Source organism: Peromyscus californicus, unplaced genomic scaffold, assembly GCF_007827085.1.
Source record: "Peromyscus californicus insignis strain IS unplaced genomic scaffold, ASM782708v3 Scaffold_7__1_contigs__length_154581171, whole genome shotgun sequence".
Taxonomy (NCBI): domain Eukaryota; kingdom Metazoa; phylum Chordata; class Mammalia; order Rodentia; family Cricetidae; genus Peromyscus; species Peromyscus californicus.
This window is the reverse complement of record NW_026294595.1, coordinates 53052700-53080184: the sequence shown is the minus strand read 5'-3', so window position 1 is coordinate 53080184 and position 27485 is coordinate 53052700. Positions and strand designations below refer to the sequence as shown.

Here is a 27485-nt window from a genome sequence, read left to right as displayed (position 1 = left end):
CCGCCCTAGGCCTTTGCCTGGCCCGCGGGCCCTTGCACTCCAGGCTCTTGCCCCGCCCCCGGACTCTTGCTCCTCCCTCTGGCCCCGCCTTGTCCCCCCCTCATTCTTGCCCCGCCCTGGGCTTTGCCCCGCCCTCGGGCCCTTTGCCCTGCCCCGGGCCCCTTGCACGACTCCAGGCCCTTTGCCCCGCCCTCAGGCCCTTGCCCCGCCCCCAGGCCCTTGCCCCGCCTCTAGCCCTTGCCCCTTGCCCAAGCCCTCACTCCGCCCTTAAGCTCTCGTCCCTTCCCCAGGTCCTTGTTCCGCCCCCAGGGGGCGGGGGGCGGGGAGGAGTGAGGCTGGCCGGACACTCTAGCGAGCCGGCTGTCTGCTGGATCCCGGCAGCTCGGTCGAGTTACTGTCGCCGCCTCACCTCGGCAGCCAACACAGCCTCGCCGTCGAGGATCCCCAGAGCAGCGCCCGCCCTCAGCATGATGGACTTGGAGTTGCCGCCGCCAGGACTACAGTCCCAGCAGGTGCTGCCCCGGCCCTCGGGCCTCTGGGCTGTGCCAGGAGGCGGGCAGGAGCTCGAGGGGACAGTGGCCCCCGGGAGGGAGGGACGGTCTGAACCCGGACAGCGACGGCCGGGCCGGGGAGCTGCTCCGCCGGGTCGGAAGGGCAACGGGGTGGGGGGGCGGTGGGGCAGCGACGAGAGTCGGAACCGAGCCTGAGGTCCCCCACGGGGCGCCGGGGTTGGGGTGTGGAGGAAGCTCGTGCTTCGTGGGGCCAGGGGGCGACACCACCACCTCCGCTGGGTCGGATGCTCGGAGGCGGCGGGAGGGATGGACGCTGGCTGTCTTGGCCGGCGCCGCCCGGCCCTTTCCGGGCCTGCGTGGTTCCCCAGATTCGGTGCCGGTGAAAAAATGTGCCTAGTCACGGGGCCGCGCTCGGGGGAGCTGAGGTCTCCTCGGCGACCGCTCCGGAGCCCGTCCCCGCCCCTGGCCGCGACCTCCGGCGCGGTGCGCTAGCCCACTTGGCCGTCTGTGGCTTTCTCAGCCCGAGAGCTGGTCGTCTGTGGGCTCACCGCCCGTCCGGCTTGATCCAGAAAGTAGAAAAGCCCAGCCCTCCGGGGGCGGAAGAGAAAGTCAGCGGTGGCCCTCGCGCTCCAGCGCCCCGACGGGCGGCCGGCGGGCAGGGCTCCGCGCGCTCTCCCCCGGCCCGGGAGTCCCGGGTTGGCTGAGCTCCCGTCAGGCGAGGGCGTGAGGACCTGGGCGGGCTCAGAGGTCCGAGTCGGCCGCGCGCTGGGCTGCGTGTTCTGAGCGCCGTGACTCGCGGGGCCCCACGCTGCGTGCGTGCGTGCGTGGCGGTGGCCTCCGGGTGGGTGACAAGGGCCGGTTGGCAGTCACAGAGGCCCTCGGTTGGCCCTTTCCTGCTTTATAGCGTGCAAACCTTGCCGCTCTGGGGCCAAGGGACAAGTTGGAGCTGTTGATCTGTTGCGCAATTGTTATTTTCCCCTGGGCGGCTTTGTCTTTGGATTTAGCATTACAGAATTGGAATCCCAAAATGTGTAAAGCAGGATATTCTGTTCCTTGCCGTCAAGGGTAAGAGTTGTAGAGTAGAATTTGCTGCTTTTTATACTGTTGGTGAAGTTTTGCTTTTAGCCATTATCTCTCCCTTGTGTCTTTAATACATTTTCCTTTGCTGTGTGAGATTTTTGCCTCCTCGATTTCTTACGTGTTGCGCACTTTTATGAAGACAGAGAGGATGGGACGCTTGCGTTTCATAACCCTTTGTTGATAAGTTTTGAAGATTGTTATGTAAGGGAAAACCAGTTTCTGGTCATACTTCAGGCACTTTTAAAGAAGCAAATGCTTATGTTGCCAAAAATTGTGTCGTAATTGGATTTTTTAAAAAAGAAAACATTTAGCTCAAGGGACTACGTAACTTGGTACACAGTCAGTTAATTTAAATGTAAAATCTTAGGCTGACCCCGAAGGTCCTAATGTAAGCTTTTAGTTACTGACAATGCATTAATTCTACTCCCTCTCTTGAACTTTCCCCCAGAAATGATTGGGGTTGTAGCCTGGTTTTCATTAGGATGAATAAGTAAACTGTACTTTTTGATCTTCTGTTCTTCATTAGTAATCAAAAGGAATGCTTGTCCGGCCACAGGATACACGATGGAAACGAACTTTGATTTTAAAGTTTTCTTCTCTGCTGTGCAGCGTGTAGCATAACATTTCATGTACAGAAATGGCAGAGATACCCGCTTTCTCTTTCATGTGAAAGTTTTCGTTTGCCAACAACAATTCTTGTTATTTCCAGACATTGATTTAAATACTTGAAGACTTTGAAAAAAAGAACTAAAAATGATAATTTGTCTTAAAGTCATTGTTTGGTAGTCCAGAATGATTTGACTTGAATTGAACAAATGTTTGGGTAGTTGTAGGAGGATATGGTTTTTAACATGATCAATGATTCTTCATCTCAGGGAGAAAACCATCCATTACTCTGTCAGTAATGTCTTGGAAAGATAAAATACTTCTGAAGACAAGAGATGAAGTTGATATTGAACGAGACAGATGAGATTATTTTTAAAAGCCGAACAAAAAGAGAAAGTGGACAGGCCTTTCCTCCAGAGTGAATGTTAAGCAAGAACATCTTGACTTTTTAGATAGTGGAACATCTCTGAGACATTACAGCAGCCGAATGTAGGTTGATAAATGCATGACTACCTCAGTCTTTTCTGCCTTAAAAGTAACAAGGGCCATTTTGAAATTCCATTTGTATTAACTTGGGTCCTTAAAAACAATGCTGGGAACAACCCTCTTTTTTTAGGATTACCAGGGAGAGTTACAGATACATAGTTTTTCTTAATATTTATCTTTATTTAGGATGAGTTATGCTTAGCAAAGCAAGAGAAAGGAGCACTTGAGCAGGTACACTTATTTCTGGATAGTTCCTTCATCGAGATTGAGCGTATTTAAAAGAAGATATTCATAAATCCATCCTTCTTAGTTTTTCCTTGAACCAGGGTTAGCTTGAGGATGCAGGAAGAATTTGGAACTTAGATACTAGATAGTAGGTAAGCAAATAGACACTCCTTTGCAAGCCAAGAAAAATGGTAATTGCCTCGGATGTATAATTCCTCAGTAACCCCATGGGGATAACTTTTTATCTTCAGTTTTCAGGTGAGGAGAGAGGCATGCAGAGAGGCCAAGACTCCTCCAACTGTTTCATGTTAAGATAGAATTCAAGCTCAGCCTGACTCCTGGGGCTCTGAATCTCCACTTCCAAACTGGACCAAAGGGAACTGAAGCAGGACCACAGAGCCTCCCTTTTAAGTGGGTAGATTTAAAAAATAAAATTAAAAAACAAACAAACAGGGAGGAGAGGCTGGAAGAGTAAAGGCTGGTATCTGCACCTTCCCCTCTTACCAAGGAAGTTAATAACCATGTGAGAGCGAGCACATCCTTTCAGTGATCCTCCCAAACAGTGAGTAAACCGTAAACCGGCAGTGGGATAGTGCCTGTGGTCCTGTCCAGGAAGACACAGAAGCAGGCCTAGGCGGCTTTCAGTTGGAGAAGCAGGATGTTTTTTTCCTGTAATTATCATTTTTAAAACAGTGTCCGACAGTCTGCTTCACATTTTCCAATGACCATTTTCCCTTTTTCTTAATTAAATCTTTTAGCTGCCAGGATCTTCGCCTTTGTCTGCCTTGTTTTTGGCACCATCTCCTGTGTTTACTTGGGGATGGTGATCAAAATTACATTTAGTAAGTAAGGGTATGTTGTGCAGTGTGACCGACAAGGTTGAACCTGGTTGATGGAAAGTGGATTTGGGATTGGGGTGGGGTTGAAAACAGCTAACAGAAACCCGTTGGCTCAAACTGAACACGAATCCCCTGTCTTTGGTACCTGTTCATTGAAACCAGCATTAAGAGCTCAAGTCTAGCCAGGCGGTGGTGGCGCACGCCTTTAATCCCAGCACTCGGGAGACAGAGGCAGGCAGATCTCTGTGAGTTCGAGGCCAGCCTGGGCTACTGAGTGAGTTCCAGGAAAGGCACAAAGCTACACAGAGAAACGCTGTCTTGAAAAACAAAAAACAACAACAACAAAAGAGCTCTGGTGTGCCTGCAGCTTTGAGACTAGTACATTTAGAGATTAACTACTTGATTTCCTGGTCTTTATTGTTAAATCTTGTTAGGAATTATTATCTGATTTATCTGAATTAAATATGCTTCGGGACCTTCGGAAGGGTGTAGTTGGATGATTTACCTGAATTTCGTGTAGGTGAGCCCAGATATTTGAACTCTTTGGGTCACCCACTTCAGCACGTGCTGGACACTGGGGTGGAGACGACTTGCTAGAGGTAGTTAGTGGTTACCCTGCTTCACTCCATCTGTGGCTGAAAAAGGAACCGTTTCACTGTGACACGGAAACGAGTTTTTATTTTGACGATGTGATCTCCAGAAGGTACTGAAATTTCATTGCTGTTAGTGCCAACAACATTTTGCACAAAAGGGCTTTAAGGTACCACGCCAAGACTTGGACAAGTTAGCAATGATATGGTTTATAAACAGGAAAGCAAAAATGTGTTTAAATTTATGGAAAATACAAGTGCATTCTTATGAGAGTTTGTCCCTCAGAAAAACCAAAACAAAATCCTAAACTGGAGTCCAAAACCTTAAACAAAATCCTAAATTGGGCTTCTCTGTATATGCCTTGCTATAATAATATTAAGAATTTTGAGGGGCTGGAAAGATGGCTCAGCGGTTAAGAGCACTGGCTGCTCTTCCAGAGGACCCGGGTTCAATACCCAGCACACACATGGTAACTCAACTGTCTGTTACTTCAGTTCCAGGGGATCTGATGATATCTTCACACTAATGCACATAAAGTTAAATAAATTATTTTTAAAAATTTCGATAAATGCATCGGCTGGAAGTAGTACAATGCTAATATATCATTTTTCTAGCATGTGAACAGTAACACTGGCGTCACAAAGCCTTGTGTTAGAATTCTCTGTTCTGAGGGTGGATGGTTGGGGTGTTGGGGATCAGACCCAGGTCCTTGCATGTGCTAGGCACAAACGCCATGATTGAGCTTACCTCTCCAGCTGTGAAAGTCCTTCTGTGCCAGAATGTAAGCATATTTTGCACAGACTATTGTAGTGTGAAGACAAATCCAGGGCCGGGCGTTGGTGGCGCAGGCCTTTAATCCCAGCACTTCCAAACTTTGTTGTTTACTAGACTCACCTCCAGTATTTCAAATATTGATGCCCAGGCTGTCCTCGCTGCAGCTGGAATCCAGTGGGATGGATGCCTTTAAACACAGTACTAATGCCTAAACCCATGCCTAGAGATTTTGTCTGAATAAAGAATTCAGCCTTGGGGACCTAACTCAGTGCCTGGTGCACATTGGAAGTATCCCTGTGTGCAGTGATTTAGAAAAGCTGGTTAGAATGCTTTAGTTGTGAAAAGTTCTTGTGTTTGATCACAGCCTGTGTTTCAAGTCACCTGGAGAATGTTTGAAATGCAGTAAATATGGCCTGAGTTCCTTAATACCCCATGAAGATTTGCATGATGACCTTGTTACCAACAGGCTTTCCCCAAAAGAACCAGTAGGACTTTTCTGTGAGGTTTTCAGGAGCGTAGATAACCTGCAATAAGATCGTTGAAGAATGGCATATTAAAAAGGCTGTGAGGGGGCTAGAAAGATGGCTGAGGAGTTAAGAGTGCTTGCTGCTCTTGAAGAGGATCCGAATTCAGTTCCCAGCACCCTTGTCGGATGGCTCACAACTACCTGTAACTCTAGCTCCGGAGGACCTGAGCCTCCCACCCCCACCCCCACACCTGTATGCATTAGCATATACCCCTACGCAGACGCATTTTATTTGAAAAGGCAGTGAGCCTCCGGAGTGTGGTGGGTCATTCCTGCAATTCCAGCCTCCTAGGGAGGATTGCTGGCCTTGGAGGACAGTCTGGCCTGCAGTGTAGAACCCCGTTTCCAAACAGGAGGAGAATGGAATGCTCATGCTGGGGTGGGTGTTGAGTGTGGATCCCCCACACTTTTCATTCCTGTGCTTTGTTTTCTTTCTCCAAAGAAAACTCTGGAATCTCCAAGCTTTTCACACCTCCACTCTTTGATTGTGCCTGACTGTTATAGGCAGCTTTATAATCCTGACCACAGTGATCAGTACTTACATGGCCGAGCCATTTCTGATTCACACATTTGGAACTAGAGGCTGACTGTCTTTGTGGGTGCATGAGGAGTGGGGTGGGGACTACGGTTGTGCCCTCTGCGGCTGGCCAGTCCACTCCTGGCACACTTCTGCCCTCACAGCTTCTCTTGCTCAGTGCTGCCCAGCAGAGCTGGTTGAGCTCCACCCCAGCCCTTCTCAGAGCCACTTGTTGGGGTATATTTAGTCACCTGTTAGGAAGCTGGTAAAAGTTTGACTCCCATTGCTTTAAAATTTTGAAAAGTGGTATTTTATTTTACTTTCATATTTGTTCTTAAAAGACTTGACATTTGGAGTGGGTTAGTACCTCCCGTATTTGTTGAGAGGAAGGACATGAATGTTGGGACTGTGTTGACTGTGTGTCTTAAGTGACTGGCCCACTGAAAAGGGTAGTTGGAATTTTCCTTTGTCAAGCCTGGCAGTCTTTCTGCTGTTTTAGGGGGAATGTGTAGTACTGCACATGGATGCAGAACCTAACCTCTGCCCAGCCCAAGGCATTGAATCAGAGGGGAAGTGGTTGTGGTTGGCGCCTGCTGAGAGCAGAGCCTTGCAGAGCTGTGACTGCCCCATGGAATTACTCTGCTGCTGTGGTTCTTATGGGTGACCAGGAATTTGGACTTGGTTGGTTTGTTTTGCTGTACTGGAGCCAGGGATTCCTTTGTTTTGTTTTTTCTTGAGACAGGATCTCATACTGTAGCCCACGCTGGCCTTGAACTCACTATGATCCTCCTACTTCAGCTCCCCGTGCTGGGTTTACACCACCTTGTGAACTCACCTTGCCTGGCAAGCCAGAGAATCTTCTTGTTTCTGTGAATAGAGAACGTTGGAGAATCGTGAAATTTGGTTGTTAAACCATTAAAGTCTTGGTAATGAAAATCACCCAGAATAAACAGACCATTTTGTATCTGCAGTAGGACAAACTGCCAAGTTTTGAAGGTTTTATTTTTTGCTGTTGGCAGTTCTCAATGAAACAATGAATATACATTCAAAGACACCCTTAAAGGTCAGCTTTACTTTGTGCTGCTGGCTGGGGGACCTGCACCAACTCTTCTGTTCCTAGTGGTTCCCAGGCTGATAGCAGGCCTTCTCTAGGGACAGTCTCATATGTCACTAGAAAATCTCTACCTGGCTTGAAGCAGTTGGTTCTGACTAATTCAGGGGCCACTCCCTGGAATGTGGGGGGAGGCGACTAGGCACCTTAACACTCTTCTCATTGACCTTCACAAGTACAGCCCCTATCTCCAGAGATGTGGGTCAAAATGGTTTCCTTCTGTCCCAGCCTGCAGGAAGTCCAGAGCTCAAGGTCTGTGTCTTGTGTGATTTAGTTGTTCAAAGTTCATGTGATAAGGCTGTGGCTGTAAAGTGTCGGTGTGCACCGCAAAAGACAATAATGGAGAGGGGGACAGCTGTATCTCTGTTACTAACTCAGCCTCTCCCTGTGAAGATAGCCAATCTCTGGTGTCCCGAGGTGTCTCAGGGCATGTAGTTCTAGAACCTGGGGGTACTAAATTCCTCAGATGCTCAGGTCCTCCTTGTAAAATATGCATGCTCTATACACATCCTTTCTTATTCTGTAAGTTATCTGTAACTCCTGACACTGTCTAATGATATGTAAATGCCCGTAAAGAGTTAAGTTGTTAGGGGACAGTAAAGCATGCACAGTACAGACAGGTGAAAGAATTCTCTCAGTTGAGCATTGCTTGTATCTGCAGTGTGAAAGTTCTGGTTATGGAGGGCCAGCTACCCTGCAGCACTGGCAGTTTCCGGGATGGGGGAGATGAAACTCTTGTTTGTTGAAATCCTGCTAGTACCAGGCCCTAGATGAGTTCTGGTACTTGCCCTTAACAAAAATCTACATAGAAGCTGGCAAGATGGCTCAGTGGGAAAGTAAAGCATTTGCTGTGTGAGCCCGACATCATGAGTTCATTCTCTGGAACCCATGTAAAGGACATGTCAAAGCTGTCCTTGACTTCCACACACACATGATGCACACACACATGTCTACAGACACATGTCATATGACAGTAATAATAAGTCTATGTAGATATCCCGTTACAGTTGACAGAAGCTATTCGGATGGTTAAGCTACTTTCCAGGATCACACTGATGCATGTGACAGATAGGGAATTTGCATGTCCCTAATCCCTGCTTTCTGGCTCCTGGTTTACTGCCTCCCTCCTTTTTCATTCTGTCCTTCTCTAAAGGAGAAAGTATTTTCTTTTGTTAGCGGCCAGAGAATGAAGGACTCTTTACAGAGTACTAGAGAGTTCTGCCAAAGGGGCAGTGTGTGCGCCTGTGCCCAGCTTCTCCATGGAGAACAGACCCATGCTACAGGAGCTACCAGAAGGCCCCACCCTCTGCCTCCTGTACTTAGAAGACTCCTGGCTGCAGAACACTGATGGACATTTACTGTCTTGTTTGTAGGGAAACCCACCATCTCCTCAGAGAGCGAACTGCTTGTGCCTTTTTCTCAAGGAAGAGAGACCATGGGTGGCTCTAGAGACCAGGCACGTTTTCCTGATTCAAGAAGAGTGACGGGCCCCTTTCCTTTCCCACCGAGGACAGTGTTGTCTGATGGGTTTGGACACTGACGCGGGTCTACAGCAAGGAGGCGGCCCTGAAAATAGGATTTCACATTACTGTTTAGTGTATAAGGAGAGAGAAAAAACATGCCATGTTTGTTTTTCCTCGTGTTCTTTTCACCTGAAGAAGTCTGATGCTCAGTGAGGTCAGAGCAAGGAGAGCTGTGAACGGCTGACGAGGTTGCCATAGCAAGTTAATGGCGAGGCCGTGGTAATGGTGAGGCCAAGGCAATAGCTCAGTGTTTTAGAAAAAGCTAGTCTGTGGGTGCAAGCTCCCCTTTCTGACCACTGTGAGGGAAATAGCTGAAAGAAAATTACCTGGTCAGGACTGTAGACTGATGGATTAATTTATTTTCACTGCATCCCTGGATTGCACATGTCTGATGTTTGCTTTTTGGACAGACTCTCTCCATGGTGGCAAAGCTTGGCTTGATTGCTCTGTGAAATCCAGGATGGTCTTAAGCTCACAAAGTCATCAGGCCTCTACCTCCTGAATGCTGAGATTCCAGGTCTACAGCGCATGCTCAGCATCCAGAATTCTTTTAGTGGACATTCCAAGATGCTGTCACAGTTGTTTTCTTTTAAAAACTAGTGCTAAGGCTGGGAATCTAGTTTGGGAATAGTAGAGTACTTGCCTAGCATGCACAAGGCCTGAGGCTGAATCTCTAGCAACATACACTACTCCTCCCAAAAGATAATTGTTTTTATCTTGAAAGGTGTGTGTTGAAAGGGTGTGTAGACTAATATTAAGATACATTAGTTCTTATACTCGATAATGTTCAAGTATTGCTATAGGAATGGAGTTGAATAATTTTCCTGTGACTGGCATTTGGTAATGAATAATATGAAAAATGTGCTTTGTTACTTTGGTAATTTGAACTGTAACCTCAGACTCCTGGTTTACAATGAGAATACTGGATTCAGAGACTAAATAAGGTATACTTATTGCACAAATATTCATGAGGTCTATGTCCGGACTGGCACGGCACGAAGGTTTGCTTTAATCTCTCAAGATAGTACAGCAATTGTTCTTCAGGGACGAGAGTTTCTGAAATTGCCCTTTCTAGTTACTCTTTGGCTCTCTGTACTACTGAATTACAGGGTGTGTTTTATGCGGTGATTAGTGTGATTTCATTAATGGTGTCTGTTCTGCTGGGGTATACATTCTCATGGTGCTTGGTGTTTGTTTAGTAGTTGCTCAGTAAACAGGAGGAGGGAGTCTGAACTACTGTCTATACAAACACTGAGGCCTTGACAACATCACATAAGAAAATGTCACTTCTGCCTTGGTGCTTCGAGTGTCTAGAAGGTGGTAGCATTTTGACAGGTTTTTGGATTTTCTAGCCTGTAGATTTCATGTTTTCAGCTTAGAGGCCCTTTAGTAAAGCTGGAGAACAGAGCAAGTATGAGCTGGACTCCAGCATCTAATGTGCTGAGAAGGTTAACCTGGCGGGGTGGGGGTGGGTGGGATGGCAGGCCCCCAGTTCTCCTGTGTGCTACACCACTCCTGGATCACAGAGCCCTGGCGGCCTTGGGAGGTTTCAGAAAGGACAGAGGACCTGAGTTGGGTTGGTCAAGGAAGCTTTTGTGGTGGGTCAGAAGACGGGCAGGCAGGTTGGAGGCTAGGAGATGGTGAGAGGCCCTGTGCTGTACAGTAGATGTGGATGCTCTTCTAATGGCTTCGTCCATTTGCCAGCCCATGTACTGAGTGAGGATCTGCGGTTGTAGCTAAGTTGCACTTTTTCAGCTTTAAAACCAGAGATAATGGCACTCGCCTGCATTTCCAGTGTGTGGGGGGTGGAGGCAGGAAGACCTGGAATCCAGGGTGAGGCTGTGCTACACATAGTGTTTTGAATCCAGGCTGAACTATGTGAGAGCCTTTCTCAACTCGCTCCCAACTCCCCCCAAAATACTCCCCTCCCCTCAAAGACAGGATTTCTCTGCGTAGCCCTGGCTGTTCGGGAACTCACTCTGTAGCCCAGGCTGACCTCAAACTCAGTGATCCACCTGCCTCTGCCTCCCGAGTGCTGGGATTAAAAGTGTGCATCTGGTCAAAAAATACTTTCTAAAGCGAGTAGATTTTTAGATTGTCTTCACAAGTCACAACATGAAATCAGCTGTCCCTGGCCGGCCTCACAGGGCCCATGGTCGCATGTTCGGGTAGAAACCCACATTCCTCTCTTCCTGAAGTGTGTTGTGGTCTGCCATAAATGTCCTGTTTTCTGAATCCTTCCCTACGTGCTCTCTGGCCTTATTATAGAGCCTGGTTGGAAACTAAGTCTCCGGAGACTGAATGCCAACCCCTGGACAGGCCTTTTGAGTCCAGCAAAGGCCACACACTGGCCTGGCTCCCTTGGGGACCCTCCAACCTGTTGCTGGATTCCTTATCATTAAATGAGTTAATAAGCCACCATATAGGATGCCTTCCGATCCTGTCTCTTCATTTGCACAGAATTTCTTACTCGGGATTCTGGCCTAGGAACCCTGGGTCCTGTCCGAACAAATGGATAGAGAAGTTTGGAGAGCAGCAGTGAGTTTGGAGGAAGGTTAAATCCAAATGCAAAGAGAGCAAACTCATCTCCTCGTCCTCTCCTCACCCCCACCCCTCCTTTAAAGGCTTGAAAGTATTGTTTTGTAATATCTCTTCCAAAATAACTTTGGCCTTTAAAGTCAGCAGAGCCGTAGAGACAAAGAAAACCTCCTGGGATCCCGAAAGAGAGACGGCCCAGCTGAAAGGCATTTGTGTTGCCATAAACAAGTTATGGTCTCACCTTCTATTTTTCATGCAGTAGCTAGACCCAGAAGCCTAAAACGTAGCTGCCTTCAGTCCCTGACATTTGTTACAGGAGATAGACTTATTAATAGTGTTGCGGTCATGCCCTGGCCTTCTTTACAGTTTAAAGACTCATTTACATACTTTTTCATTAAAAAGATGGTTCTGTGAAGACTGGCATTATCTTGGCTTTCTGTTGTGTTAGACCCCACTGTGAGGGTGGGTGGATGGGCACTGCCAACTACAGGGTTAATAGCAAAGCTGCTCCGTTCTTCCAAGCCATAGGGTGCTGTCCATTGTCTGAGCAGCCTCCCCAAGGAAGAGGGCGGGGAGTTCAAGCCTGTGTTCTAGAGTGGGTGAGAGCTCTGCATGATCACTTGCCTGCTTTGGATCTCACTGTCACTGTATGAGATGTTTGCTGGCAAAGTACTAAAGCTCTTTGTGCTTCCATTTCCTTACTCCAGAGTGGCGATGACATACTGCCCGCTTGGTGGATTGCTGTGCATCCAGACGAGGCGGTACACATTTGGAACACGGTTTTTGAGCACGTAGAAAGTATGTGGTCGGTGGTGGCTGTTATTGTTGCAATGTAATGCCTACTTTATTGGGACTATCCACTACTGTAACCCTCCATTTTCAAAGCTCAGTGTGACCAGTGTCTCACGCAACTGTAGAGTGGGTTTAATTAAAAGATGAACATCAAGGAAAGGATGCCTACATTAGTTTTAAGAAAGTGAATCTTACATACTTTAATACTCCTTTTTTAAATTTATTTTTATGTATATGGGTTGGGTGTTTTGCCTGTATGTATGTCTGTGCAGAAAAGAGCATCAGATTCCCTGGGAATGCCGTTACAGCGGTTGTGAGCCACTGTGTGGGTCCTGGAAGAGAACCTGGCCTATCTGGAAGTGCTCCTAACAATTGGTTTAACTGACTCTCCATCCCCTAATAATCCTTTTTAAGAGACCCAAATTGCTTCGTAGCAATCAGTAACAATGGTGAGTACCATAATGCATTTTCAAGCGTACACATCTGAAAGTAGCTGAAATATAATTTCCAAGCTCAGGGTTAGTTTATGTCTTTGTTTGGGACAGAGTGTAGGATACCATCCAGTTAGTCATTAAGAGCCCGCTTTGTGATTCAGATTAACACCGGCTCTTTGAGGTAATTGCTAACAGATACCTGGGGTGTTTGGAGGGGCTGGTGTCCATACTTGTAGCACACAGAAGCATCTGCCTAGATGGAGGACACCTAAGGAGTGCAAGGGCCCATAGTGGGGGCCACCGCAGAGCTGTGCTGCCCAGCATGGCAGTCACTAGCCACTTGGCAGGCTGGAGATGCAGTGGTGAGTGAGACTGAGAAGCTGGAGTTTTCGTTTTAATGAACTTGACATTTACAAAGAGTAGAAACTACTTTTCTGTTACTATACCTTAGGCAGCGCTCCACAGCTCAGGAGTGGGGCTGGGGTCCTGTAGGCACACACACCTTTGTCGTTTGGGTGAGACTGCATTTCGTGCTGGTGTGGGTAAGATGATTGTCTTGTGCTGGAGTGTGTTTGCCACTTCTAATGTCACAGTCATTTTTGTTACATGTTAAAATAATATTTGAGCAATTGGATTAAATACATAGTTCAAATTAAATTTATTGTGTTGTTTTTATTAGTGTGCCTAAGCTGCAAACACCATTACATATTACTCACATTATATTTCTTTTAGAGTTACTTTAGTGCATCCTGTAAGTACTTAAAATTACTGTATTTTTACATTAAAAAATAATTTCAGTTGTATTTGGACATCATAAAATCAGAAACATTTAGAGGAATGTATTTTAGAGGTCTTGCAATCCAACCCCACCCTTATAGGCGCAGAAACCAAGGCCGAAGATTTCTATAAGTCAGTGGCTCCCAGTCCCAGGTAGGGCTGGAACCTGGTCATCTTTACCATGACTAGGCAACAGAGCAGACTGGAGCGTCCCGTTACAAACTGAAAATGGGTCCTTAACCCATTCCTTACCACACACAGCATTGCAGGTGATAAGGAATGCTGCCCCCCTGCCATCCCCATCATCCGTGTCGTGTCCGTCCGTCCGTGTCGTGTGCCCCCCCCCCCCCCCCCCCCCCCCCCGTCAGTGAAAGGATGGTGTGTTCAATAGGTGTTCACCACGTGTATCATTCCTGGGCAGCAACACTCACATGAGGGATGGGGGGGGGACAGTAATGTTCATATTCCCACATTTTGATCATCCACTTTGGAGAACTCCATATTGGTTTTCCTATTCTGACTTCTTAAGTCACAAAGCCAGAGATTTTTGTTTGTTTGCTTGTTTTTGTTTTTGTTTTTGTTTTTGTTTTGAGACAGGGTTTCTCTGAGTAGCCCTGGCTGTCCTGGAACTTGCTTTGCAAACCAGGCTGGCCTCGAACTCAGAAATTTATCTGCCTTTGCCTCCTGAGTGCTGGGATTAAAGGCTTTGAGCCGAGGACAGCACCATGCCTGACTCAAGGCCGTAGATTTTTAACCAGAGCCATAGCTTTAGTCTGTAGGGAAAAGAAAAGATGGGACTTCGGATGCTTCAATGCTGTCCTCACTTAGCAGTGTAGGCCTGGTTTTATGGTGCTGTTTGCAGACTGACTTGAAGAGACCGTCTGCAGCTACATTGAACAAACCTAAGGGCAGATTAGAGTTTTACTTTTTGAGGAGTGAGAGGAAAGAGAACGGATGTTGTCCTGGTTTCCCAGGCCGGACTTGATGTCGCTGACCGGAGCCCTCAGGTGTGGAGATGGGCAGCTTGAGCTGCAGGCACAGCCCGTGTGCATGCTTCTTTTCTGTTTTCTTCCCCTCACCCTCTCACAGGAAGGCAGAGGAATTACAGGACGGAAGATGCAGGTGAATGTTTGTGGCTTTCAAGCTCACGAATGTCAGGGCCAGTGCCCAAGAGCTCTCTTTCTCAAGGAAGACAAGGACTGTGCCTGATCCCCACTTTTGGGGAGCTGCAGTTCGAGCAGTCAACTTTGTATTGCTTTTAGTGAGTAGTGGCTTGCATTGCCTGATTTGGGTCCACACGAGTTTCAGGCAGTTTGTTGGAGGTCAGCTTACTCTTGGGGTAGACAGGCTGTGGCGGGCTGAGGGTTGAGAGACTCTTGCTGAGTTAAGCGTGGTGCAGCCGTGGAAAACCACGTGCTTGCTGTTCAGAACTGCTGGTGGGGAGGACAGGCCTCCTTGGAAGAGTGCAGGGTTCACGGAGGCCTCATCTGATCAGATGTCAGCTGGATTTCTGATAACACCATTTCTCAGGCTGTTAATTTAGCTTCACAGGTAAGTGAACAGCTAGTTTTTGCTTTTTGTTTTCTATTTTTTAATTGTTTTTTGGTTTTGATGTTGTCCTGTTTGAATTGGTTTTTGCTCTGTAGCCCAGGCTGGGCTCCAGTTTACATCAGTACTTCTTTCTGCCTCTGTGTCCTCGAGTGCAGGATGACAAGATGTGTGCCAGTACACCTGGCGACAGTATTGTCAGTATCTTTTCAGAGAGATGCACAGTAGTTGTTGAGTTTCCTTTTTTAATAATTTATTTAGGCCGGGCGGCGGCGGTGGTGCATGCCTTTAATCCTAGCACTTGGGAGGCAGAACCAGGTGGATCTCTGTGAGTTTGAGGCCAGCCCCAGGCTACAGAGTGAGTTCGAGGCCAGCCTGGGCTACAGAGTGAGTTCTAGGAAAGGCGCAAAGCTACACAGAGAAACCCTGTCTCGAAAAACCAAAAAAAAAAACCAAAAAAAAAAACACCCAAAAATATTAAATTTACTCTATGTGCATTGGTGTGAAGGTGTCAGATCCCCTGGAACTGGAGTTACAGACAGTTGTGAGCTGCCATGTGTGTGCTGGGAATTGAACCCAGGTCCTCTGGAAGAACAGCCAGTGTTCTTAACTCCAGCCCCTCCTCCTACATTTTTTGCCTGCTTTGGTGTGAATATCATACCTGCTTTGGTATGAATGTCCAGTTACCAAGGTGCCGGAACATGTGGAGAATCCATCCCCCCTTCCTTCACCCACAGAAGTTCCTGGCTGGAGTCCTAGCTCTGTTGGTTGCTAAACTTGTGATTTGAGAGCTCCACCCCAAAGCCTCAGTGTACTCATTAAGAAATGAAGGTGACAGTGTCATAGAGGAACCCAGGGCTGGAGAGATGGCTCAGTGGTTAAGGGTGATTGCTGCACAGCTACCAGGACCCCAGTTTGGAATCCAGTACTCACAGAACAAACTGGCACGGGCTTGTGCTTGTTTGTAACCCCAGTATCTTGGGGAAGGATTACCAGAGCTTGCTGACTGCTAGCCTGGCCAAAAACCGTGAACTCCAGGTTCAGGGAGGGACCCTGCCTTCGAGTCGTAAGGCCGAGTGATCAGACACCCTCCTCTCACATACACCTGCCTATGCATCCACACACAAAAACACATTAAAGGCTCGGTCGGGCCTTTAATCCCAGCACTCTGGAGGCAGAGGAAGGTGGATCCCTGAGTTCCAGGACAGCTAGAGAAACCCTGTCTTGAAAAACAAAAACAAAACAGAAAGCACAAACCATGGATCTCACTGAAAAGGAATGGTGAAGTAGAGAGAGGTGCATCTTCTTTCTCTGCCAGCTTGATAGGGAGGATAAGATTCGAAAAGTAGACGAGGTAGTTTGGAACATTTTGGTCCTCTGCTCCTGGGCAAGTTATGTCACCCTCTTTGCAAAATGAGAGGGATCATCTAGGTAATTCTGGCAGCCCTTTTGGTGGTAGCTTTTCCGTGACTGTGCGGTGTAAACAGTGGTTCCCATGTGATCTGAGTCACACGTACCAAAAAGTCCAGATGAAAGGAGGAAGTCTCGGGATGAGAATTTTCCTTGAGCTAGAAAACGAGCCTCTTTTGGGGTGTGGGCGGGGAATTGGGGGATGCGCACAGTTGAGAATGAGAGAAAACATTGCCACTGTCAGAAGGGAGACCAAGGACACAAGGGTGGAGCTGTGGTGACCTTTGTATGTTCTTACTGCCTGGAATAGCTTTCTTGTTTTTGTCGTTTCGGGCTCAGGCTAACCTTGAACTCATGATCTTGCTCTGGCCTCCTGAGTACTGTGATTACAGATGTGTGTGACCATGCCTGGCACCTGTTACTTTCAAATACTCACTTGAGTTGGGCCTCGGGAGTCCAGACTTAACCCGTGTTTGTGGTCAAGGTGTTCATGGTCATGACTGCTGTTCGATGACAAGCACCACTTTGGTTGGGTCTCTGCAGACCTAGTGACACTTCTGTGCTGCCCGAGGTCCCTCGTGATGCTCATCATGGCTCATAACTTCAGTCAGAGACTGCTTGTTTCTCTTGGTGTCCCTGGCACCTTAGGTGGGACCTGTGTGTGTGTATCCAGTGGGTACATAGACTAATGTCCACTTGATTCGACTGGACACCAAGCCTGACCACCACTGTCATAACAAGCACTTGTTGACGAGAGTTTTAGCCATTAGTCCGTATTACTTCAGGAAACAGTGCTTGTTCTTGCTGTCTTCAGCATCCCGTGAAGGAAAATTAGACCGACACAGGTTGTGTGCCCTGGTACAGTGACAATGTGCAAATTTGTGAGGTGTTCCTTGTGTTACAGAGTCAAAAAACAACTTATATTTGCTGGGTGGTGGTTGACATATACCCTTAATCTCAGCACTCGAGAGGCAGAGACAGGAAGATCTCTGAGTTTGAGGATAGCCAGGGCTACACAGAGGAAAACTCTCAAAACAAAACAAAAAAATTCATACTCAACAGTTTATAGTTGAAAAAAAAAGTAGACCTTTAGAAAGTACCCTAAAGGTGCCTGCAGTTCATTTAAAAAAGCTTTTGAAGTGTTGTAGTCTAAATATAATTCAGTACATCATATTCATATCTAAAATCCCTCAGCACCACTGACATCACCACAGCCATGTCTTAAGATCCCAGGGTCGCCGGGCGGTGGTGGCGCACGCCTTTAATCCCAGCACTCAGGAGGCAGAGCCAGGCGGATTTCTGTGAGTTCAAGGCCAGCCTGGGCTACCAAGTGAGTTCCAGGAGAGGCGCAAAGCTACACAGAGAAACCCTGTCTCGAAAAACCAAAAAAAAAAAAAAAAAAAGATCCCAGGGTCTCTGTCTCAGTGCAACATTTAGTTCTTACCCATCCCTCAGGCCTCGGTGGACTGATTGTTGCTATTTTTAGCTATTTTAGCTGAAAATGACCTTGAAGGTTAAACTAAATAATTTAGTTTGGGGACCCTAAGAGAAAATAAAGGAAAACCTGAATCATTTAGAAGCATCCAAAGTTTCTGTGAGGAGCCTCTGTGACTTGAAGTCTCCCTTGTTGAGCTGACTCTGTCAGAGAGGTCAAGGGTGGGGACAGCAAGGCCCTCAGCTGCCTGCCTGGTCTAGTGAGCTCATTTCCACTTGATGATGTGAAGCAGGCTAGGAAGGTGGAACCAGTGTACCTGAGGTTCCTTGGGTAGTGGGGTGTGCGTGTCATTCTAACAGTAACTGGAGTGTTCATCAGGTGCTTTCCCTCGCTCTGAAGATTGCTTGTCACATCAAGCTGTTCTCCTGACAGAGTAGCAGCCACCCTTTGGTAACCCCTGTAGACCCCTAACCCTGCTCTGCTCCAGCACAACCACTCTAACTCTCGAGAGCCAAGAGTGGAACTTCTCATGGAAAAGTCAGCTGTGTAGGCGCAACAGCAGTGGGGTTTACCCACTGTTCGGAAGTAACTAAATGTTCCTTGTGATTTCATTTTGACCGCATTACAAATGGACCGCTGGAGAAAGCCCTGGTTCTGACTGCCTTCACTGTCCAGTTTTGCCTCGTCTTGCATCATGCGTTGCAGGCTACCGACAGCGGAATGGGTGAGAGTTCCAGTAAGCTGGCCGGATCACATTTCTTAGGTTGAGTGAGTCATTGCTAAGAACCGTGTTTGAGAACAGGAAGCAGCCCGTGAAAGTGCCTGCACATGGTGACCTGCCAGACTCAGGAAGCAGACCACTCTCTAGCCTGAACAGTCGTGGAGGCTGCTTCACCGCCTAGGGAACGGCACATCCGGGGTCTAGGCATTAACCTTGCAGGGTCATTCATGCTTGGTGTGAATTTGGGGGTTTTATGTGGTTAGAACCTCTACTTGTTGGTTATTGAGGGAGGATTTCTGTAGGAGGAAATCTTGGTCAGTGCTGAGTGTTAAGAGTCTGCCAAGTGTATATGAGTTGCTTAACCAGGTCTTTCTAATGTTGCTGTGGTTACAGACATAAACGTAGCAATATTTGTGCTTGATTTAGATAGCTGTAAGGCCCGCTTTGACCCCACACTATTCTGTATTTTTAACTGTTCTGTGTATTTTAATCACCTATTTCACAGTAGTAACACAATTAAAAATTAGAAAAGTAATCCACTAGAGCCAAAAATGCTTGGGTGTGGGGCTGACTGTTGTGAATGCTTGGTGTTTTCTGCCGCCGCTGAAATGTTGGTTGAGAACAATTGGCATTGTTTTATCTACCGTGTAGTGCAGTGTGGGACAGGAGCCTTGAGAAGTAAATGGGTAAATATAGTTTCTGATAGCCCTCATCTGGATGCCTTTCAGACTGTTGAACAGGAGGCATGTTTCCTATGTGCTTTTATTCAAAAGCATTTGGGGTTTGTCTATGTGGGAGGGGAGCTAAACCAGATTTGCTTTCTAAGTGAATAATATGCTCACCTGGACATCATAATGAGGTATATGAGAAGACAGCATAACGAGTGCTCACTTCGGGAGTTCTAGTAACTAATATTTGGATGAAGGAGAGAATGCGGAGAAACAGGTTTAAACGGAGGTTGTTTTCTTAACGAAAATGCCTGACTTTGAGAATGTGTGTATTTCAGAGTGTGTAAACACCTGTAACCCCAGCATTTGGGAGGTTGAGTCAAGAGGATGAGGAGTTTGAGGTCAGCCAGGGCTTCATAGTGAGATCCTGTCTCAAAGAAGGGGGGGAAAAAAGGAAGGAATAAGAAATTTTCCTTTAAAGTTGGAAGCAAAGATCAGTGTTCACTCTGGGCTAACTGACAGGACAGTTTATGAAGTATTTTCAGCAGTTTATGAAGATGCTGTTCCTGTGGGGCTGCAGAGACCGCATGGTGGGTAAAGGCACCTGCTCCCACGCTGACAGCCTCAGTTCAGTCCTTGGTACCCACATGGTAGAGGGAGAGAAACCCCTCCTAAACTGTCCTCTGACTTCTAGTCATACTCTGTGGCACATGTGCCCCCTCCCCATAAAATGTAACAGAAATCTTGTTTTAAGATATGGTTTAAAATATTTTCAATGATATACCAAAGTCTCAGTTTACTTTAATTTAGAATGAGAATATCATCTTTGCTTATTTTTTTTTTCTCTTTTAAAATTGTCTCAGCATGATAAATGTTCAAAGAACTAAAATTGTCTTGAGACACAGTATGGCTCCAGTGTTCAGGGTCTCTATCCTTATACAGAGATGTTTATTTCAAAACGGCATGAATTTGTTGTCCAACTGAAGAGTTCCCTGAAGCCTGTGATGGATTACCCAGATGGCAAATGATGAGTACACATTCTGAATATAACTTGGTTAGAGCAGATGGCGATTCAACATGAGTTGTCCAACATTTTGTTTCTTACTGTCTTTTGTGTAAGCCAAGTCTGAAGCAGAGTTTGGAACACACTCAGGAATCTATAAAGAACAAACAAAACTTGAAACAGTAAGTGGCAGGCAGCATGTCCCCTGTGCACGAGGCTCACCACCCTGTGCTTGTGTTCCCCTTGGGCAGCTCTTGCCAGTCTAAGGAAATACCCGTTGGAACGCTGTGCCAACTCTTCTGTGCCTTTGATTTCCTCCCCAGACTGTCTTTGCGGCCGTCCCTCCTGGGGGACCCACAAGGTGGGGTAGGCAGCTAGCAGCTCTTCACCCCTTTGGCGTCCAGCAGTTTTAGTTCTCCTTAGGCACTTCCCTTCCCTGCTGTCTGCTGTCATGCTGTCGCTTGTTACGGGCGGGCGGGCGCCACCCTCGTATTTCCTCTTAGATGATGGTCAAGCTTCAGAACAGTGGGTCAGGGATGGGGCTTTGTGGTGTAAGTCATGCGCCAGTCACAGGGTTCCTTACGGGAACTGCTCAGTGCTTATTTGGTCATTACAGAAAACAGCACTTGGGCTGTGGGCCTCCCAGGCAGTGCTTCAGGTTAACAAACTTTTGTTTAATTAATGCTTTTTTCCAGTGTTATGCTTTGAATATTTCATACAGTATCCAATATCTGAAGCCAGGTCATCGTGGCACACACTTTGGGAACCTGGGGCAAGAAGATTGCTGTGTATTCAAAGCCATCTTGGGCTCAATATGAAACCCTGTCTTAAGAGGAAAAAAGAAATCAAATTGCAGACATTTTCCTTCTGAAACTTGTGTGGAAATCTAAAACAACAAAACATACTAGGCACAAGAAGAAACTCACTGCTGCTACATTCTGACCAGGATGTCTGAATTCAGGCCTGTGACCAGTGTCACTGTGAACATGGCCAATCTGTTTTGATGCTAAGCAGGATCAGCCCTGGCTTGTACTCACATATCACGTGCATCCAAGTGCCCACAGAGGCCAGAAGAGGGCATCAGATCCCCTGAACTGAAGTAACAGACAGTTGTGAGCCACCATGTAGATGCTGGGAATTGAACATGGGTCCTCTGGAAGAGCAGCAGGTACTCTTTCCTGATGAACCATCTCTCCAGCCTCATTTTATTGTTTTCAGTATAGGTGATATATTAAATGGAAATGGACTTCGACTTTCTACCTTTTTAGACTTTTCTAAAAACTATAGTTATGTATTTGGGGCTGGAGAGAAGGCTCTAATGTCAGGCATAGTGACACATACCTTAATCCTAGCACTTTGTGGGTGGAGCAGGACTGCTTGGGCTACAGAGTGAGACATTATCTCAGAGTGACAATGCTAATTAAAATGAAATCTTGGCCTCTCTTTGTAAGATTTCCCCATGTCTTAAATGTGATGTCTTCGGTCTTTCTAGAACAGTAGTTGTTCTAGAGAGACTTTGAGGTGTGAGGGTCTGGGTCAGAGGTGTGGTGGGTTAGCACACACTGCCTTGCTACTTCTGTAGGTAGTAGGCAGTCCTCCTTACTAATTTCTTCATGACTTAGAGACTAAAGCTTGAGCAAATCTATTTCTCTGTAAACTGGGTATGTGCTGAACAAGTTAAAGCCAAATCCTCTCTCAAGCCTGAGTGGCTCCGGGTATTTGCTATCATTTCTATTCTAAATATGAGATTTTAAAAAACGCACTAATGTGAAATGTGCATAATTTGTCTATTTTATTGTTACTTAGTCATTAATGATTCAAATTGTGACTAGAATGGGTGGCTGTAGATAGATACTGTTGCTTTTAGTGAATAGATTGAGTGACTAGAATTAACAGTGCTCTTCTAGCTGGCTAGATCTGTATTCTCAGAGTGAGTTTGTATTCTCCCCGTCAGTGATGGCATACAGTGAATGTGGACCACATTAACCATGGTTACTCCTTCCTTTTCTGTCGTAAACACAGGACATGGATTTGATTGACATCCTTTGGAGGCAAGACATAGATCTCGGGGTAAGCCGGGAAGTGTTTGACTTCAGTCAGCGACAGAAGGACTATGAGCTGGAAAAACAGAAAAAACTTGAAAAGGAGAGACAAGAGCAACTCCAGAAGGAACAGGAGAAGGCCTTTTTCGCTCAGTTACAACTGGATGAAGAGACAGGAGAATTCCTTCCAGTTCAGCCAGCCCAACACATCCAGACAGACACCAGTGGATCTGCCAGCTACTCCCAGGTATACTTAGTTCTGAGGAAAAGTGTATGGTGGGATCTAAGGAAAACTCAAAATGGACCACCTGGATTTGAGTTCTTAGTCTGCTGTCTACCATGTCTTTTGTGACCAGGTCAAGTTCCCAAGCTTAGCTTCCTGAGTTCAGTACCTGACTCCTCTTAGGGAATCCTTGTGATGATCAAGACAGGATCGCAGAGAGCACTTTGTGAATTACAGAAACACCCTAGTTTTAGGCTGTACTGTTGGTAGTAAAGCCAGTAGGCATTGCTCACAGGGTTGTGGCAGGCACGGCCCTAGTTGGATGAATAACTAATTTAACTTAACTGTGTTAAGTACTATGATTCTCGTGTTATGTGTCAAAAGAATTAAATCATTTACCTAGACCACTCAGAAAGTTAGGGATGGTTATTGCCTAGCACAAGGCCCTGTGTTCAGTCCCTCAGCACTGTTTATCAAGGGAGTAAGGAGCACTAAGATTTGAACCCAAGTGATCTGGTTGGAACTTGTGCAACAAACTGATTTCTGAAGTATCGTTAGGTTAAGAACAACTCTTGATGTTAGCAGGACTCTTGGCTCAGCAGTCGAACTTGTAATAAATTCTCCTGTGCCTTTCCCTCTTGATCCAGGCGGCCCACATTCCCAAACCAGATGCCCTGTACTTTGAAGACTGCATGCAGCTTTTGGCAGAGACATTCCCATTTGTAGATGACCATGAGGTATAAAAATGTTCGCTTAACAGCAAAACTCCCTTATCTGGTATAAGTCACTTTCATGTATCCCCCCGATTACGGGAACAGAAGAAAATTTTGAGAAGGAAGAATTTGATCAAAGACGTTCTTTATCAAGGGAACTATACAGGACAGGGACAGCTAAAAAACGAATCAGAAGAATTTTCCATAGAAAATGGATATAGATATATAAAATATTTTGGCTAGTAAAGAACAACTATTAGCCAGTACTTCAGTTAACAATCTTAATCTATTGTTTGAAACAGTCTGCTAGATAATATAGATAGAAATTGAGTCCTAATGATTATTTTTATCCATTTTGAAGTCTACCCTTAAATACATGGGTAACACCTAGTAGACTGTAAATGTGGAGTCATGGGGGAAGAAGAAATGTTTTGTTTTATAGAAACAGTGACCAGGAAGCAGGGACCTGCGGACCCCGCTGCTGTAAGCTCCGCATGCCTTGGCTCTCACTCATGTGAATGCCTTGTCGATCTTAGGTGTCTTCACCCACATTTCAGTCGCTCGCCCTGGATATTCCTGGCCACATTGAAAGCCCAGTCTTCGCCACACCGGATCCGGCTCAGTCAGTCAACAGCTCTCTGGAGGCAGCCATGACTGACTTAAACAGCATACAGCAGGACATGGAGCAAGTTTGGCAGGAGCTGCTTTCCATTCCCGAGTTACAGGTAAGTGAGCTCTATGAGTGTGGTGTTTTCTATACGGCCTTTTCAATTAGTCATCCTGGTAATTGATCACTAAAGTGTCACCTACGTAGGGGAAAATTGGGGGTGTGTTTAACTTAACACATACAATTTTTAGTTAAGCAGGCTGAATACTTCAGGATAGAGTCATTCTAAGCCTGAAAGCTAATTTAGAGCTCTGACAATCATACCTACCTATTGAAAATGAGAGTTATTGGAATTACTGAAAAGAACACCTTGGGAATGGGGGTAGAGAATTGATCTAAAAAATACCTAGCTTCTATTCATATCATATGAACTTCTTTTCTAGTGTCTTAATACTGAAAACAAGCCACTGGTTGAGACTACCACTGTGCCCAGCCCAGAAGCCAATCTGACAGAAATCGAAAGCAATTACCATTTTTACTCATCCATCCCCTCCCTGGAGAAAGAAGTGGGCAGCTGCAGTCCACATTTTCTTCATGAATTTGAAGATTCTTTCAGCAGCATCCTCTCCACGGAAGAAGCCAGCCAGCTGAACTCCTTAGATTCCAACTCCGCATTAAGCACAGATTTTGGTGATGAGTTTTACTCTGCTTTCATAGCAGAGCCCAGTGGTGGCAGCAGCATGCCTTCCTCTGCTGCTGTCAATCAGTCACTCTCTGAACTTCTGGGCGGGCCCATTGATGGCTGTGATCTGTCACTCTGTAAAGCTTTCAACCAGAAGCACCCTGAAAACACAGCAGAATTCAATGACTCTGACTCTGGCATTTCACTGAACACTAGTCCCAGCCGAGCATCCCCAGAGCACTCTGTGGAATCTTCCATTTACGGAGACCCACCGCCCGGGTTCAGTGACTCTGAAATGGAAGAGCTCGATAGTGCCCCTGGGAGTGTCAGACAGAATGGTCCTAAAGCACAGCCAGCACATTCTTCTGGGGATACAGAGCAACCCCTGTCACCAGCTCAGGGCCACAGTGCTCCTGTGCATGATGCCCAGTGTGAAAATACAACCAAAAAAGAAATGCCCGTGAGTCCTGGTCATCAAAAAGTCCCATTCACAAAAGACAAACATTCAAGCCGCCTGGAGGCTCATCTCACAAGAGATGAGCTTAGGGCAAAAGCTCTCCACATCCCATTCCCTGTTGAAAAAATCATTAACCTCCCTGTTGATGACTTCAATGAAATGATGTCCAAGGAGCAATTCACTGAAGCTCAACTTGCGTTAATCCGAGATATACGCAGGAGAGGTAAGAATAAAGTCGCCGCTCAGAACTGCAGGAAAAGGAAACTGGAGAACATAGTGGAGCTGGAGCAAGACTTGGGCCACTTAAAAGATGAGAGAGAAAAACTGCTCCGAGAAAGGGGAGAAAACGACAGAAACCTCCATCTCCTCAAGAGGCAGCTCAGCACCTTGTATCTTGAAGTCTTCAGCATGTTACGGGATGAGGATGGGAAACCTTACTCTCCTAGTGAATACTCCCTGCAGCAGACCAGAGATGGCAATGTATTCTTGGTTCCCAAAAGCAAGAAGCCAGATATTAAGAAAAACTAGGTTCGGGAAGATGGAGCCTTTTGTTTTGAGTTAGTGTTTGTTTTGTACTGCTAAAACTTCCTACTGTGATGTGAAATGCAGAAACACACTTTATAAGTAACTATGCAGAATTATAGCCAAAGCTAATGTAGAAATAATATGAAACTTTACAAAGCATTAAAGTCTCAATGTTGAATCAGTTTCATTTTAACTCTGAAGTTAATTTCTTAGGGCACCATTTGGGCTAGTTTCTGTGTAAGTGTAAATACTACAAAACTTATTTATACTGTTCTTATTTGTTACATTCATAGATTTATATGACATCTGGCTAAAAGCAAATTATTGCAAAACTAACCAAACCACTATACTTTTTTATATACTGTATGAGCAAAAAAATGACCTTTTTATATTAAATTGTTTAGCTCTGACAAAAATTAAAGGAGCTGGCACTAATAAAGGAATATCATGACTTAAATTACTCTGGGTTGAGTTTATTCATAACAGTGTTTTCCATAGGAGAATCACCCATTTACCACATTTGATTCTTTTACATTTTCAGAATGGTTTTGAAAATTCAAAAGCATCTTTTAACCAGGCGTGGTAGTACATGCCTATTATTCTCAGCATTCAGGAGGCAGAGGCAGGGAGATCTCTGAACTCTAGGCCAGTGAGGGCTACATAGTGAGAGCCTGTCTCAAAAAAGATGAAAGTAAAACCTTTTTATACTAAATGGTTAACTAGGATTGTCATCTCAAGGAAATGGTATATGTTGCCATGGAAATTTGTTTATTCACAATAGTGGTATGCCTGCTGTGCAGTACTGTGTGTGGCACAAAGACAAAACCAGTAATACCTGTGTTCTTAGAAGTGGCATTCAAAGAGGGGTTAGGAAGCATATTACATTAAGAAAAAGGATTGAGGGCTGGAGAGATGGCTCAGAGGTTAGCACTGGCTATTCTTCCAGAGGGCCTGAGTTCAATTCCCAGCAACAACATGGTGGCTCACAACCATCTATAATGAGATCTGGTGCCCTCTTCTGGCCTATAGGCATATGTGCAGGCAGAACACTGTATACATAATAAATAAATCTTTAAAAAAACATAAAAAGGATTGAGAGAACAGGTTTAAAAAAAAAAAGCTGGGCATAGTGACTCATGTCTTTAATCTTGGCACTCTGGGGCAGGGACTGGCCAGTATCTTCGAGTTCATGGCCAGCCTGGTCTACGTAGAGAGTTCCAGGATAGCCAAAGCTATGTAGAGAGAGACCGTGTCTCAAAAAATCCAAGTAAATGAATGCCAGTAAAAAAAACACGTTGCAACTTTAAGCTTGCAACATCTGAAGGTGCAGGTCAATCCGCTCTCAGCATTGCATGCTAACAGAAACTGCAGACCAAGACTGAGCCACAGGCATGGAAATGATGGGAAGAACAGCTATGAAAAGCGTAGGAGTGGACAGTCTTTAGCAGGGAGAATGTAACACGAATTCAGATGTAATACGAATCTTAAATGGTCTTGTTAATAAAACTCAGAGCCAGATATTGGGGTGAATGCTGAAAGATCAGAGAAGCAGAACAAGCCACAGCCAACCTCACCTTGACAATTCCTCATCCGATTCTGTTTCCACGAATCCTCAGACAAAGCTTCTGAGTCCTTACCCGAATGGATCTCAGCTGAACTGCTGCTAAAAGCCTAAAAGCTTAAAAGCCTCTAGTTCCTGGTCCTCACACCTTATATACTTTTCTGCTTCCTGCCATCACTTCCTGGGATTAAAGGCGTGAGTCACCATGCCTGGCTATTTCCAGTGTGGCCTTGAAGTCACAGAGATCTAGATAGATCTCTGCCTCCCAAGTGATAGGATTAAAGGTGTGTGTGCTACCATTTTCTGGCCTCTATGTCTATCTAGTGGCTATTCTGTTCTCTGATCCCAGATAAGTTTATTAGTGTGCACAATATATTGGGGGACACAATATCACCACAGGAGACACTAAGGTTGAAGTGGGATATGAGCCTATTCCCTCCGGTTTATGCACCTGGGCAATCTAGAAGGCAAGAGTGGGACCAGAGAGACCAGTGTGAGGTTCATAGATGCAACTATTTCTTTTTGTTTTTTATTTCTTTGGGTTTTTCTGTACCCCTGG

At 46.0% G+C, this 27485-nt stretch overlaps 1 protein-coding gene across 6 annotated transcripts; it reads left to right on the top strand.

Moving 5' to 3' along the window:
* The first annotated feature begins 282 nt into the window (after window positions 1–282).
* Nfe2l2 (NFE2 like bZIP transcription factor 2) lies at window positions 283–25822 on the top strand. Of its 6 annotated transcripts, none has more exons than XM_052724322.1 (6): window positions 287–512; window positions 12036–12126; window positions 22139–22405; window positions 23029–23118; window positions 23631–23819; window positions 24145–25822. In XM_052724322.1, exons 3-6 carry the CDS (start codon window positions 22142–22144, stop codon window positions 25366–25368), a joined length of 1767 nt encoding a protein of 588 aa, XP_052580282.1. In that variant the 5' UTR covers window positions 287–512; window positions 12036–12126; window positions 22139–22141; the 3' UTR covers window positions 25369–25822. The 6 variants fall into 6 exon arrangements, with proteins under 6 accessions (XP_052580283.1, XP_052580282.1, XP_052580278.1 ...); XM_052724321.1 differs by lacking the exon at window positions 287–512 and adding an exon at window positions 1036–1577; XM_052724318.1 differs by lacking the exon at window positions 12036–12126 and having other exon boundaries at window positions 288–512.
* Window positions 25823–27485: the final 1663 nt, after the last annotated feature.